This window comes from Hipposideros armiger, unplaced genomic scaffold (assembly GCF_001890085.2).
Source record: "Hipposideros armiger isolate ML-2016 unplaced genomic scaffold, ASM189008v1 scaffold_395, whole genome shotgun sequence".
Taxonomy (NCBI): Eukaryota; Metazoa; Chordata; class Mammalia; order Chiroptera; family Hipposideridae; genus Hipposideros; species Hipposideros armiger.
The window spans coordinates 830,323-846,231 of record NW_017731745.1 but is presented as its reverse complement, the minus strand read 5'-3'; the positions used below and the strand labels follow the sequence as shown (position 1 = coordinate 846,231).

At 48.8% G+C, this 15,909-nt stretch overlaps 1 protein-coding gene across 1 annotated transcript; it reads left to right on the top strand.

Annotated features, from left to right (window-relative positions):
• The first annotated feature begins 1,538 nt into the window (after nucleotides 1-1,538).
• On the top strand, nucleotides 1,539-2,165 carry LOC109393871 (40S ribosomal protein S7-like). The gene is given in 2 exon segments (XM_019663549.1): nucleotides 1,539-1,572; nucleotides 1,575-2,165. Coding segments are annotated over 2 exon segments (582 nt in total). The 3' UTR covers nucleotides 2,123-2,165.
• The last annotated feature ends 13,744 nt before the right edge of the window (nucleotides 2,166-15,909 follow it).

Genomic DNA, 15,909 nt, shown 5'->3' with positions numbered 1-15,909 from the left:
AAGGTGTTGGCAGGACTGGTTCCTTCTGGAGGCTCTATGGGAGGTCCTTGCCTGGCCTTTACAAGCTTCTAGAGGCCATCTGCATCTTGGGCTTGTGGCCTCTTCCTCTAGCCTCAAAGCCAACAGTGTAGCATCTTTAGATCTCTCTCCTCCTCCCTTTCTGACCTCAGCTTCTATCATCACACCTCCTTCTGTAACTCTGACCTTCCTGCCTCCCCCTTATCAGAACCTTAGTGGTTACACTAGTCTAGCCAAATAATCCAGGAAAATCTCACATCTCAAAATTCTTAACCAAATCACAACTACAAAATCCCTTTTACTGTGTAAAATAACATATTCACAGGTTCAGGGGAATACATCATGGACATCTTTGTGTGTGGGGGTATTATTCAGCCTTCCACAGTGACCCACACATTTGCTTATCTGGATGAGCTCTGGTCCCACTCTGGTGGGATTTGGTTAGCAGCCCGACGGCCTTCCCCAAGTAACATTCCTCCATATCACCTACAGCCATTATCTTTTCTTCTAAAACACATACAGTTCCACATATGGGGAGTGACTGTGGGGAAGCAAATACAAAGGAAAATAAGCTTTCTGCACAGAGAAATTTAGGAAACATGACAGATTTTGTTGTAAAAGAATTGGGATGTGCAAAGAAACTCTAAAATACCCCATGTTTGGATATTATGCACCCATTATAATGTTAATGGCAAATTCTTTGAAACTCTTTATAATAATGTTGAAAGCAAGTTGCACATTTATATGATCTCGATTCTGAGAAAAACATAGGCAGAGGAGGAAATTCTGGAAATGTATACCCCAAAATGTCAACAGTGTTTTTGGAGGGTTATTATTATTTTTTGGAGGTCATGTGTGATTTTTACTTTCTTCTTTACACTTTCATTTTAAAAAAAAATATGTCCACAAGAACAAGGACACTTTTGCAGTCAGAAATCTCCACTGGTGATACTAGGAAGGCACCATACTGGACAAGAGCGACCTGCCAGTGGCAGAGAATCACTGTCTATGAGGTACAATGCTACACCTTCTCTCTGTAAGTAGCTGAGGATGTGTAGCTGGGCGATTCCTGCTTCCGTGTGTGCTCAGACTCTCAGGCATTCCTTCTTTCTGGGTATTTGCCTAGAGGAGCCGCTAGGATTTCTGCAGCAGGTACAGAAGCCCACGGGGCCATCCTGAGACCAGGTACAAGGACAGAGATAGCACATTGGTGGTTACCCACAGGCTTCTGTAAAGCTCAGCAAGGAAATGGTCAGCAGAAGGTGTTTAGATGAAAAAGTGCACCATCTTCCAGGGTGGCCGAAGCCAAGGTTAAAATAAAAGATACTCAAGCAAAAGTTCTGCTGCATAGAAGCAATGCTGGTCTGAGACCTCAGCATCCCCAAGTTGAAGATGAGTGACAGCCAGCGTGGTAGAGGGAGTGGGAAAACAGATGCATTCAAACACTGCTACCAGGGGATTTGAGGCCCTTTCGCGAGACCTAGGTCTCTTCCCAAGCCGACACTCACCCAGGAAAGGCCATGTTCAGCTCGAGCACGAAGATCGTGAAGCCCAACGCGAGAAGCCGGATGAGTTCGAGTCCGGCATCTCCCAGGCGCTCCTCGAGCTGGAGATGAACTCGGACCTCAAGGCGCAGCTTCGGGAGCTGAACATAACGGCAGCCAAGGAAATTGAAGTTGGTGGTGGTCGGAAAGCTATTATAATCTTCGTTCCTGTTCCTCAACTGAAATCTTTCCAGAAAATCCAAGTCCGGCTAGTCCGCGAATTGGAGAAAAAGTTCAGTGGGAAGCACGTTGTCTTCATCGCTCAGAGGAGAATTCTGCCTAAGCCAACTCGAAAAAGCCGAACAAAAAAGAAGCAAAAGCGTCCCAGGAGCCGCACCCTGACAGCCGTGCACGATGCGATCCTGGAGGACTTGGTTTTTCCAAGTGAGATTGTGGGCAAGAGAATCCGCGTGAAACTGGACGGCAGCCGGCTCATAACGGTCCACCTGGACAAGGCTCAGCAGAACAACGTGGAGCACAAGGTTGAGACCTTCTCTGGCGTCTGTAAGAAGCTCACGGGCAAGGACGTTAATTTTGAGTTCCCAGAGTTTCAGTTGTAAACAAAAACGACTAAATAAAACACCATTCACAGTAAAAAAAAAATCCCAAAAAACACTGCTACCAGAAGTGCAAAGTGGTAAAAATCATGCTAGAAGGCGGTGGGCAGTCTGTATCAAGTTGTAAAAACGCCTGTATCCTGTGGCCCAGTATTTCCACGTGAAGGTATTTATCCTGAGGTAGGAAAAATAATCATCTAAATGTCCAACTTGATGAGATTCACACAGTGGAATATTATGCAGCCATTAAAAATCATGTTTGAGGAGAATATTTAAGAAAAGGAGAGGATAGTCACAGCAGTGCTAAGTTTAAAAAGTAGAATATAAAACAGCAAATACAGCATAATCCAATTTCACAGCAAATAAATACATAATCCAGTAAATATATAAATAGATGTTCCTAGAAAAACACCTGACACACACCAAAATCTCATGTGATAGAATAACAGGTTATTTGCAGGGCTGGAGGGAGGTTGACATGGGGAGATATTTATCTTGGTTTTTCAAGTTTTCTGCACTAAGTGTGTGTTACTTTCAAAATATGGCTTTTGTTTCCAAAATCGTCATTCCAAAGTAGATTCTGCTGGTGTAAGCCTAGTCTCCCTGGACAGGACCCCCTCATCCACAGTCCTTCATAGCCACCCTCGCATGGTCACTGGAGGGTATGAATTTTCAGAAGGCTACAAAGGTTTTGCAGGCTCCTTCCTGCTTGGGCAGGACAGGGTGCCCAGGGATGGTTTTCAGGATTAAATAATAAGTTTTTAAAATCAGGATTATGGCTCCTTTGGTAAAATCATTTCTTCAAATGCTTTTGAAATACTTTTGCTCATTCCATGTGCAAGAAACTACCACTAAATCTCTTGCCTATTTATCATTTTTAAGCCCACATGCTGTGCTCTCACAAATTGCTGGGCTCTGCCAGAGCTCTCAGCTGAAGGTCATGGGGCCATAGGAAACAACAGGCTTGGGAGGGAGGTCATCCTTGTACCCACCTAGGTCAGCAGGCTCACCACTGCTGTATGGCCGAATGCTAATTTCATCTTCTGCCATGTCTATGGCATCTCCAATGCCATTTACCCGCTGCTTCGGTTTAAGGCACAGAATTGACTTTTTAATGATTTTGATCACAATTCCAATGTGTTTTGAGAGCTTTTTCCCACACCTCCAAGGAAATCTCCAACACCAACTAGGTGTCCTACAATTAAACTCTACTCTGACTATAAACTCTATTCTATCCGGAGGCAACAGCAGATCTCGCAAGTTGAGGGCTCAGTCCCACAAGACTGCGTCCCTCTTCAGATGCCTTATCACCTGAGCTTCTGACCAACTGGCTACAAATCAGAGGTTCCCAAGACCCACTCCTTGGGTTTGATTCATTTGCTGGAGCAGCTCACAGAACTCAGGAAACCAGTTTACTCGCTACATTACCAGTTTATTACCAAGGATATTAAAGAAGATGAATCAACAGCCAAATGAAGAAACACATAGGGCAAGGTATGTGGAAAGGGCATGAAGTTTCCATGCCCTCTCCAAGCACGCCACTCTCCCCGAGCGTCCTCCACCTGTTCACCAACCTGGAAGCTCTCCAAACTGTCCTTTGGGGGCTTTATGGAAGCTTCATATTACATAGGCATGCTTGATTAAATCATTGGCCATTGGCAAGACATTCAACCTCCATCTAGCCCTTCTCTCCTCCCAGAAGTGGGGAGTTGGGGTGAGACTGAAAGTTCAACCTTCTAATCAGTTGGTTGGTTCCCCTTTGGGTGACCCAAGGACATTCCAAAAGTTACTCATTAACATAACAAAAGACACCTTCATAGCTCTCACCACTTAGGAAATTCCAAGGGTTTTAGGAGCTCTGTGCCAGGAAATATGTATTTCTTATTATAAATCACACTATCACACTTTTTCAACCCAGCAAGTCTCCAAATTACTGAACTCTCAGTCAATTGAGATTTCAGGCTGCAGTTGGCAGAGCAGCCCCTTAACAAAGCCACATTCCCTTCCATCGGCTCTTGTAGACCAGCTCCTGCTAGCTTAAGTTCACCTCCCTCTTGCAAGGTTCATTAAAAGCCACAAGACACAACCCCACATTGGCTGACCGAGTGGCACGTTGGTTAAGAGCTGGCTTGGGACACCAGAGGGCCCTGGTTCGGATCCCACATATGAGGGCCAGTGACACTGCCCTTTACAGCTAAGATGCTGAACAACAGCTCGACCTGGAGCTGGGCTGCCGTGAGTCGCCGGCGACGGCGTAGGCTGGAAGCCCCTGTTGCAGTGGGTTGCCATGGGCTACCGTGTGTAGCCAGCAGCCAGCGTGAGCAGCCAGCAGCTTCCGTGAGCGGCTGTCCAGAAGTTGGCAACTGATCTGCCTCACTCGGGAAGAGCACAATGATGGTGCCAACTTGGGCCAGTGAAGCAACGTCCTCCACAACTAGACTGAAGAACAAAAGGTCAGCAACTTGTCTGTTCCACTTCCCCCAATTAAAAAAGTAAAATAAAATAAAAAAGCCACACTCTAACACTGAACATTTCTCACCATTTCTCCTATTGCTACAACCTCAGGCTGCATCTCTTCTCTCTTCTGAAATTGGGCAGTTTGATCCAATGTTTTGCCATATACAACAAGGGTCACTCAGCAATATCTTGAGTCCTCACTGGCTGGTACCTCAACTTCCTTTTGCAACAAGGCGGGGTATGTAGCAAAGCGTGCACATCCCAGTGAACGCTGGCCTTGCTAGGTGACTGGTTTGCAGGGGACAAGCCTCACCTGGCTGCGTATATTCTGCAAACTTAGTGTTTAAAATACCAGCCTCGTTATCATATTAGTTGCACTTAATTTCCTGTTCAAAGTTCCTACAGAGAGATTTTTCTCTACATTTAAATGCCTATCTTCATAATTAGCAAAAAGTGGACATGGGCTTATGTGGATTAATCACATCATAAATTTTTTAAACACACAGCAGGGAGGCCCATTGATTCCTCATTAGATTCCAGTGAAATGTCTAAGGCTGATGTGATGGTGAGTACAGAAGCTCAATGCTCAGAATTAAATAGAAAAATGGTCCCCCAACTCCCCATTTCCCTAGTGTCTGAGCAGAATGAGGCTTTCCCCCATGGCCCCAGACAGACTGTGGCAAGTCAGGTGCAACAACCCTGGTGGGTCACGCTCCAGCTGTGTCTGTGTGTCTGATCTGGGTCCACCAGGTCTTCTGCACTCCGCCCTCCCCTTATGGGTGCTGGCCCTCGGGCATCACATAGCTGCAGAGAACAGTCTGCGTTTCTAGGACAAGTGATGACAATGCTGACAACAGCCTTGCAAGGTTGGAGGCTCCAACCCCTAATACCCAGAATTCCCTTAGCATTGTCATCTCCCTGGTCAGGACATGTCCTTCCTAAAAGACCAAGGGGGTGGAATGGGTGAGACAGAAGGCAAGTGGAGTGGGAGTGGGACCCGAGTGCAGGGACCAAGCTGAGCTGCTCTCTGCTCTTCAAGTCTCTGTTGCCCCTGCAGACTCTAGTCTCCCATTAAGGTTTCTGTTTCTCTGGATTAATCCGTTTCCTTTATGAAGTACCATTGCCCTAGCGGGATGGCTGCTATGGTATGGGGGTACCCACAGTGAGGAAAAGGCATCTCCTCAGTCCTCCATCAGCCTCCCCTGCCCATCTCATCCCTTTGCCCATTCCCTACGTAGGTGTGGTCTCTATTTTAGCTTCTGTTCCGGGCAACAGCTTCCAGATAATGGCTCTCCCTACTCCCCTGGGTCCCCTCCCATTCCCCATCCTTGAGGAGAGGTAATCTGCTCAGCACCAAACACCTCAGAAGGGCTGAATCAATAGCTGCTTCCCAAGAGGAAGTGGTCAGGGCACTGGGAAACTCTGGGCAGAGGTGAGGATGATGCCCCCACTAGGCTCCTGGCTATCAGGGCTGCCATGGTGCTTGGCCAGATTAACCCTGTGCTTTTCCTCCTTCCTCCAAGTCCTGATCCAAAGTCCATTCTCAAGGACTTTGAGAATGCCTGTCTCAGGAGAAGAGCTCCTGAAGAGGGGAGACAGGGCCACGCCCAGCACAGGGCCAGATATAAATAGCAGTTTAAAGATGATCAAGGAAAGGGGCTTTAAGCTGGAGGACAAGGGAAGAGGGAGAATGTAGAGAGGGAAAAAGAAAGAAGAGAACCCCCTGACTCTAGCCTCCGTGCCTTCGTTCATGCTGAAACCTAAGGCGGTTGCCTTGTAACCACTCCAACCCTCAGCCCTCTCCCTGTCCGTGGCCTTGATGTCTGGCCACCATCACTTAGCAGAGAGTTGCCTGTGCATACACAGCCAGACTGGACTCAGCCTGCTTGCACTGGAGCTGTTTGCTGCATGTGCCTCAGTCTTGGGTCTACGCCTCTGCTACAAACTGCTCCTTCTCTCATTCCCCTGTGGTGGCTAATGGGCTCTCACTGCAGCCTTGATTGATTGGGTGACAGGGTGGCCAGGAGCTGAGGCACCCTGGTGGCTCTTGCAGAGGAAAGGGGAGTCCAGGGCACATTCCAGCCCTGTCAGCGCTGGCTCAGCCCCTTAGTGGTGTAAAATCTCACGCCTGGAGCCCCGTAAGCTCCTGGTGCCAGCTGCAATTTTATTGGTGGTCTGTGACTTCAAAGGCCTTTCCTCCCGGTGGTAAGCCAGGCAGGCTGCAGAGCAGAAGGCCTTGTGCCCAGGGCACCCGGGAACCCTCCTGGACCTGCACCCAGCCTCTCCTCAGCCTGCCCTGCCTCTTTCTTTTGTATTCACAAATCTCACTTGCCCAGCTCACTCTGTGACTACAGCAGATGGAGAAGAACTGCTTGTTTGGGAAACTGCTTTCATGGACCTGTATGTCCCAGTCTGCAGGCAAGACACTTGTGACCAAACATCTGTTCAACGTCCCAACATTTTTCCCTAAAGAAAACCCTTGAAGCAGCAAGACAGAAGGCTGGGCTGAGGCCTGGGTAACCCTGGGTACCTGCTTGGCATCTCTGTGCCTCGTCTATTGAGGAGGTGACAGGTGACAAAAAGGCCTAAACACCTTCCTCACTGTTCTTTGGAGGCTTAGAAGAGATCAAGTATGAGGAACAGGCAGAAACTCTCTCCAACGGGAGGTACTGCTCAGTCCACACAGCTGGCATCCCTCTCTGGCAGTCCTGAAACTCCATGAAGTGTGTAAGACACATTCTGGGTTTGAATCTCAACCTGGACATTTCTAAGCTGTGTTACCTTGGGAGAGTTACCAAACCTCTCTGTGCCTCAATTTCCTCATAGGGATTAGCTAATATTGGTGAAATACTTGACTAGTCCTTGCACTCAGTAGATGGCTACAGAAGTGTTTGCTGTCATTACCAAACATAAGCCTCATCTTGCTTGTAAATAGGTTTGTCTGCCAATGAGACAAAGAGCTTCCAGTGTCTTTCCTTCTCCCCACAACACACAGACACACAGGCACACACCCAGCCCAGCCTGGAGTGGTAGCAAGAGCAGCCCAGGGGGCAGGTCCTGCCCTCCCTTTTGCTTGCAAAGTGAACTTGGGCAAGTTGGGAAACCCTGAATAACAGCTTCCTCGTTTATAAAGAGGAGCTAAGAGCAACCTGCTTCCCAGAGCAGTATAGAATGTACATGGATTTTTAAAAAAAATTTTTATTGGGGATCAGCATGTTTTTCTAGGACCCATCAGCTCCAAGTCAAGTAGTTGTTTCAATCTAGTTGTGGAGGGCACATCTCAGTGGCCCATGTGGGGATCGAACCGGCAACCTTGGTGTTATGAGCCTGCGCTCTAACCAACTGAGCTAACTGGCTATCCCTACATGAAATTTAAGAAAAGCTACCAGCAAATATCAGTGAAGCTCAGTGCCTTGCCTGTAGTAGGTCTTTAATGAATGTTCTAGTCCCAGAGCTGGCCACACAATAGCTCAATAAACTACCAAAGTGGCTTGAAGTCAGTTATGAAGAATATGTGTTAAACTAGGAGGCCCCATCAAGTCACAGGTCCCACCTTCCACCATTAGCCACACCCTCCATTGTGGCCACACTTAGGCTCCACTTAGACTCTAGGTGTATTAGACGGACTGATAGGATTGACCTCCTTCAGGGTAAGGACTGCATCTTCTCTCTCACACTTGCCAGCAGCTGGTCCAGCTTGGTACAAACAATGCGAGACACACCCCAGCAGAAGTGGCCCTGGCTGTCTGAAATCCTGTCCAGAAGTGAATTATTAAGAGAAAGCTGAAGAAGGAAAAGCTGCCCTCAAACATATCCGGAATCTTGCTGGAGATGGAAACTAACAGGGATGGAAACATGACAGCAGAAAAATACAGACCGTTTTGAAGTCTGCCCACCTGGGAGTCAAGCCACATTGAAAATCAATAAGGCATCAAGGCTGGGAGCTCCGAGAGCCAACTGGATACCTGCTTGTGCCTCCTTTAAAGCTGGGAAACCTTTGAAGTTGCAGACGACCAATAAAAATACAGCTGGCATTTACAGCCTCAACTCCTCCTGCCTTTGCTTTTCACCAAGTTGCTCAAGCAGCCGCCAGAGTCACCCAGGCTGGAATGTTGACAAGGACAGGGGCTCCTTGTATGCAAGGACCAGCGACTGGCACTGTAGGCACACTGGCACCTTCCCAGGACAACCTTGTCTTGCTTTCTGGCCATCAGAGGCCATGGCTGAAGTCCCCAAAAACACTGTAGTAAAGTTAGCTCTATTGGAAGCAGTCAAAGTCATGGCCAAGATGAGTCGCAGGTAAACTTGTCGTATGGGGTCCCTCCACTCCATCTAGTGTGCTTTCCCATCCACTCCCTCATTCTGTGCTCTTTTTAAGGCCGGTAACACCTGGAGGAGGATCAGCCTGCTGGGATGACTCCCTCCCTCAAAGACAGAGCAGGATGAAGCAACTAGTTAAAAAGGCAACAAAAGTTACAGTGAAAGGGCTCTAGAACCCAGTTCCCAACCCAATGCCAAGGGCTTAAGGTGCTGAAATTGGAGGCTCTTCTCACTTCTCTCATTTTTCTACTTATCCCTTATAGGAAGTTCCATGACCTTGCTCTTCATTCAATAAACACATGAGTTCTCAGAACTAGGGGCTCACGATCCAGTCAGGGAGACAAGACTTAAGAGACATAAAACATACAACAGAAAAGCTACAAAGCAGTCTTAGAATGAATGGAAGATATTATACCATACAGCATATATATGGGCAATGTCAGGCCTAATGACCAAGCTGAGCTAATGTCAATAAACAGAGAACTATTAGCAAATTCATTAATCAAGGTCTTGTTTATACTCCTATTTGTCAACCAAATTATTTGTTTGACTTGTGGCCTCCCTGGTTTATTACGGTCATTTCTGTCATCGACAGAGCTGGGCTGCTGGAATTTCACACGTAGATAGGGCCCCTCTGCATCTTAGGTATGCTGTCTCAGTCAGCCTCCTCAAAGAATCAAAGCTCTCATCAGGGGCCAAGGTCTGTCTTCAGTTAACAAATAACTGCTCTTTGTAATCCAATGGCTCACTGGGCCTTAATTAATTGATTTGCTAATCACTGCTTCCTGTTTCCAGAAGTTGACCTCTGAAGGACCCTCCTGCTCTTGAGGGAATGTCATCTTGAGGGAAGAAACTCAGGGCAGAAAACACAACAGAAGGACAAGTAGGGGGACTCCTAGCTCTCTGAGGACACCTGGGGTCCTGCCCCAGCTGGTTTTGGTCTTGACCACACCATCTGTCATTGTCCCCCACACCCCATCCTCCACCTCTGCTCATTTGGCTCCTACTTGCTGCTCCCTCTGCCTTTTCTTTTTTTAAAAAAGGGGCCACACTTTTTTTTTTTTTTTTTTTAGATTTTTATTGAGGAATTCAGGGAGGGTAACAAAGTTGCTGTCCTTTTGTTCTTCAGTCTAGTTGTGGAGGACATCGATTCACTGGCCCATGTTGGTATTATGATCATTGTGCTCTTCCCAGGTGAGGCAGTTGCTCACCAGCCATTCGACGGCAGCTCACGAAAACTCACACCTGCTGCTGGCCAGCCCCACTGCAGCCTACACCATTGCCAGTGACTTCCGGCAGCCCAGCTCCAGGTCGAGCTGTTGTTCACCATCTTAAGCTGTAGAGGGTGCAGCGTCACTGGCCCTCATAAGTGGGATCTGAACCGGGGCCCTGCTGCTCAGAGCTGGCGTCCTAAGCCAACTCCTAACCAACGTGCCACTCGGCCAGCCCTCCCTCTGCCTTTTCTTAGCACCAGCCCAAACATCAAACTCCCAAAACCTCTCCCTGACCACAGAAGCCAAAAAGGATTTGTCCCATCTCTGCCTTTTTAACTCCTCAGTCCCAATGATTGCTCTGTTCCGTTGGCACCTTTCACACACAGCTTTGAGAACTGTGTACTTCGGCTAGTATCTGTGTTAGTTCTTTGAGGACAAGCCAATCGTAGGTGTCTCACAGCTCTGCATCCTCTCTCCTTGGCCCCACTTCCCCACTGACACACGTGCACTCACACATGTACACATGCGCTGCTGGGCCAACAGAGGGTATTCTGCTCAGTGCAATGTAACTTTCCTTAGGGGTTTTGCCTCCCCCGGCCCTAAGGTGGATAAGGTCCTGCCCACAAGCAAATCGAGAACCAGATAATCTCCTTGGTAAGGAGCACACTGCCTTCCCCACTTTCATCTCCTAAGTTGAACTAATTTCTGGGGTTTCCACCTTCTCTGAGCCACTGCTTCCTGTTTGGGAAATAAATGTCAAATGATTTCTCCATTCAAAGTGATGGATCACAGTGGGTTTCTGGGTAGCAGGCAGGGGAGCCCGCCTTCCAAAAAGTAGACATCCTTTATTACTTTGAAGGGAAAAGGGTGAAGGGCCTTGTGGGGAGTGGGCTGAAGGGTCAGATTTCTCCAGAATTACTCAGAGTAATATCTATCCTCAGCAGCCACCCTATGAATTCTGACACATCTCAAAAAGCAGGAGTCTGGAAAAAGTGGTCAGAATTTCTTACCTTCTGCAAAAAGCTACTGTGTAGCCTGTTCCTTTGTAGTTTGCTTTTTTTTTTTTAAGTCAAACCATCTTGGAAAAATCAGAAAGCAGATGCACCCATAATTGAACTTGGCAACTCAACAGAAACCTTGTTATAGGTGTTACAGGCCCTTGCACCCCAATTAACCTGGGGGGGAGTAGGGTCTGTGGGCTTCTGAGCACAGATGTCTGGGAGAGAGAGACCCTCGTGTGCAAGAGATTTAGGTGCCCTGAGACCCTTCTGGAAACGAAAGACTCAGGACCCTTCCCAGCCCTGGCTGGGCTCCGTAGACTTGCCCCGGGGAGCCCATGGACTCAGCGGTCTGTGGTGGACCCGGGGCTGCAGGGCCGCCCGCCCACCTGAGCGCAGCCTGGGCCCACTCTGCACCGACAGCCACGACCCAGTGCCGAATTTTACTATCTGCCATTTACCATTCAGACGGGAAAACAAATTTAAAACACCTGGAAATTTATGTCTCTGATGGGTCGAGTTGCACTGTTTCTTATATTAAATAATCCAGGCTGTGTGCTTCAAAGGCCGCCGGCCTCCGGGAGGCCGCCAGGGCGCGGGGCCTTGTTAACGGCGCGGCCAGGGATGGGGACCCGGCGGCCGAACCCCGCACCTGCGCCCGCCCGGGAGCCTGGCCTGCAGCCATTGGAGGGGCCCGCCTCCATTACCCTCCCCACCCCCTCCGGTCTGAACAGCGCCCTCGGACACTGGCCTCGCCTTCAGGCTGGCCCCGCACTCAAGGTTCGAGCAGGTACTGTTATCGCCACTTGCACCGACCCAAGATCAGAAGGCTGAGGTTTCCTTTGTCCTGGGAGTGGCTCACTACCTTTGTGACCGTGCGCCCGTGTTTCCTCACCTGTGTAACAGGTAGTGGTGGGCAGCTGTTCGCTGGCGACGCCCCGCCCCCAACACACCCCTCCCCCACTTACCAGCAAAATGGGATTTACTCCCTTCAGTCTCAGTAAATCTAAAAGGTCACGGTGGGCACGGAGCCGAGAGAAGGCTGGGGTTGGGAAGAACACCCATATGGTTGAGACTGGGTGGCTAGAGGGGGTCAGAAGAAGCTGGGAAAACATGTCAACAAGACCTCTTCCAGGCTGGGGCAGCTGTGAGAGGGCAGGTGGGGGTCGGGGGAGGATGCTTCCGTGTTCTGGGACGTCCAGAGAGGTGCCCTCATCACTGACACTGCAGGAGGTGGGGCTTCCTGCTGAGGACACCTGCCCGGAGGCTGGGCAGAAAGGACAGTGAGTTGTGCTTGGAGTCTGAAACCAACAGACTGGTTCACAGCTCACATAAGTGCCCCTTAGAAACTTCCAGAAAATACCAGAGAGGGGATAGAGATGGGCTTTGAGATGTTCTCAGTCTGTGGTGAGGGCTGTGAAGATACTCAGCATTTGTGCTCCATCTGCAAAATGGAGGTAATGCCTCCTGCTCCCTCTGCACAGTACTACTGTGAGGACCAGAGGGAAAGTTTTCTGAAAGCACGTTGTAAAACTAGGATTATACAATGAGGTCATATTATTATTGCAATTGGGAAAGGGAGGCTGGGTGCATCACACCCCCACAGCAGAAGGAGTTGGGAGAAGGTGCTCTCGCTCCCAACTTCTTGGCTGTCCAGCCCCCCACCCTGCAGGTCAGCAGCACCTGCTCCCCTCCTTCTCACATCCTCTAAGGCTCTCTGGCAAGTTGTCACTCCTTCCCAGGGTTTTTGGTGTCACCCTGCTCAGCCACAGCACCAGGCCATAGAGACAACACAACAGTCTCTTTGTCCACTGAAACGGTTTACTAGAACAGGCTTTCTCATTGGTTTCATAGCTGCCACTATGTGGATACAAGTAAATAATCTAGAAAACTTAGAGGTCTGCGTCCCAGTCCTGGATCTGCCTCTGCCTCTGTCTAACTGTGGCCGTAAATGAACACGTGACTTCACCTCCTCAGTCTTTTCGCTTTGGAAATGAAGGCACTGGGCTGCATTCTCTCAAGTCATCCCATTGGTTCTTAACTTTGGTGGCACATTTGTTATCTGAGGAACTCTGAGCCCAGGTGGGCCTGGGCACCACCCCCCACAGCTTCCAATCTAAGTGGGCTGAGATGGAACTTCAGGTGATTCTAATGTGCGGGCAAGGCTGGAGATCCATGAGCTAGTTGTTGTGAGAACTTTATTAAGCCAACAACAAGTCTACACAGAGTGGCCCAGGTGCCAGAACCCAGAAACTCAAGAGGAAGCTTCTGGGAGTTTCATTTCCTCTCCTGTAATAAGAACTTTAAGAACTCAAAAAGCCCCAAAGTTGACTTTTTGGTCTCTTTTAAAATTATGACTAAAGTGTAGGCCCCCAGCAGTCCTATACAGGTCTGCTATAAAGAAGAGTGCCCAGTACTGGCATGGGTGTTGGATGACTTCATTGGCCACAGAAATACTCAACTGCACTATCCTCGGGGGCCTCCTAGACAGGTGGGGTCAGTAGCCAGAGAGGCTGCTCCACTGCCTTACGCAGACTCCCAAGTTGAAGGGGCCCTTTGAACCCCCCATGTCACCCAGGCTACACCTGTGTGTGTGGGTAGTCAACCATCCCTCTAGGCCTCAAGGGCATTTGAGAGCTTGGGACTGTTTTGCCCCACCCACAGGCATGTGAGAGAACTTGGCCAGAAAGTCATTCCTCTAGGGACCAGAGGGGAGAGGACTTGGGAGCATGTAAGGTTCCCCAACAGGGGGTTTAAAAGAAATCCTATACCAACCCTTTCAAAGATACCAAATGGCAGATGTTGGAGCTCAAAGAGGCCTCCAAGGAGCACCTGGTGCAAGCCCTACTTGCAGGCAGGAAAGGTATTCTTATCCCCATATTACCTCTATAGTAAAAGCCCACAGGAGGGGCTGACAGTGTAGTGCCCTTTGGTCTGCTCTAATGAAAAAGGGCCATTTCTAATTAACCAGACTATACAAATGGGTGCAACTGACATGCTTGGAGATTTTTTTTCTTAAGTAGCAATGGTAATGCTTTCCCTGTATTGAATGTTTGAGTACCATGTGCTTGCACAATAGGGCACTTCATAACCCCTTGAGATAAGTGAGGCAGGTGTTAATGTCACTGATTTATACATTAGGCACCTAGCATAAGTAATGCCAGGACAAACGAATTCTGAGTATCTGCCATGGTCTCATCTGCACCCCACGTTGCTGTTAAACAGGTTTCTCTCCAGCTACAATCAAGCTTACCTCATTTGCTTGTTCACGAATTTTATTTTTATTTTATTTTATTATTTTTTAAAGATTTTATTGGGGAACTGAGGGAGGGGAACAGTGTTGGGGAATCAGGGAAGGGGAACAGACAAGTTGCTATTCTTTTTGTTCTTCAGTCTAGTTGTGGAGGACGTCGCTTCACTGGCCCATGTTGGTATTATGATCATTGTGCTCTTCCCAGGTGAGGCAGTTGCTCACCAGCCATTCGACGGCAGCTCACGAAAACTCACACCTGCTGCTGGCCAGCCCCACTGCAGCCTACACCATTGCCAGTGACTTCCGGCAGCCCAGCTCCAGGTCGAGCTGTTGTTCACCATCTTAAGCTGTAGAGGGTGCAGCGTCACTGGCCCTCATAAGTGGGATCTGAACCGGGGCCCTGCTGCTCAGAGCTGGCGTCCTAAGCCAACTCCTAACCAACGTGCCACTCGGCCAGCCCTCCCTCTGCCTTTTCTTAGCACCAGCCCAAACATCAAACTCCCAAAACCTCTCCCTGACCACAGAAGCCAAAAAGGATTTGTCCCATCTCTGCCTTTTTAACTCCTCAGTCCCAATGATTGCTCTGTTCCGTTGGCACCTTTCACACACAGCTTTGAGAACTGTGTACTTCGGCTAGTATCTGTGTTAGTTCTTTGAGGACAAGCCAATCGTAGGTGTCTCACAGCTCTGCATCCTCTCTCCTTGGCCCCACTTCCCCACTGACACACGTGCACTCACACATGTACACATGCGCTGCTGGGCCAACAGAGGGTATTCTGCTCAGTGCAATGTAACTTTCCTTAGGGGTTTTGCCTCCCCCGGCCCTAAGGTGGATAAGGTCCTGCCCACAAGCAAATCGAGAACCAGATAATCTCCTTGGTAAGGAGCACACTGCCTTCCCCACTTTCATCTCCTAAGTTGAACTAATTTCTGGGGTTTCCACCTTCTCTGAGCCACTGCTTCCTGTTTGGGAAATAAATGTCAAATGATTTCTCCATTCAAAGTGATGGATCACAGTGGGTTTCTGGGTAGCAGGCAGGGGAGCCCGCCTTCCAAAAAGTAGACATCCTTTATTACTTTGAAGGGAAAAGGGTGAAGGGCCTTGTGGGGAGTGGGCTGAAGGGTCAGATTTCTCCAGAATTACTCAGAGTAATATCTATCCTCAGCAGCCACCCTATGAATTCTGACACATCTCAAAAAGCAGGAGTCTGGAAAAAGTGGTCAGAATTTCTTACCTTCTGCAAAAAGCTACTGTGTAGCCTGTTCCTTTGTAGTTTGCTTTTTTTTTTTTAAGTCAAACCATCTTGGAAAAATCAGAAAGCAGATGCACCCATAATTGAACTTGGCAACTCAACAGAAACCTTGTTATAGGTGTTACAGGCCCTTGCACCCCAATTAACCTGGGGGGGAGTAGGGTCTGTGGGCTTCTGAGCACAGATGTCTGGGAGAGAGAGACCCTCGTGTGCAAGAGATTTAGGTGCCCTGAGACCCTTCTGGAAACGAAAGACTCAGGACCCTTCCCAGCCCTGGCTGGGCTCCGTAGACTTG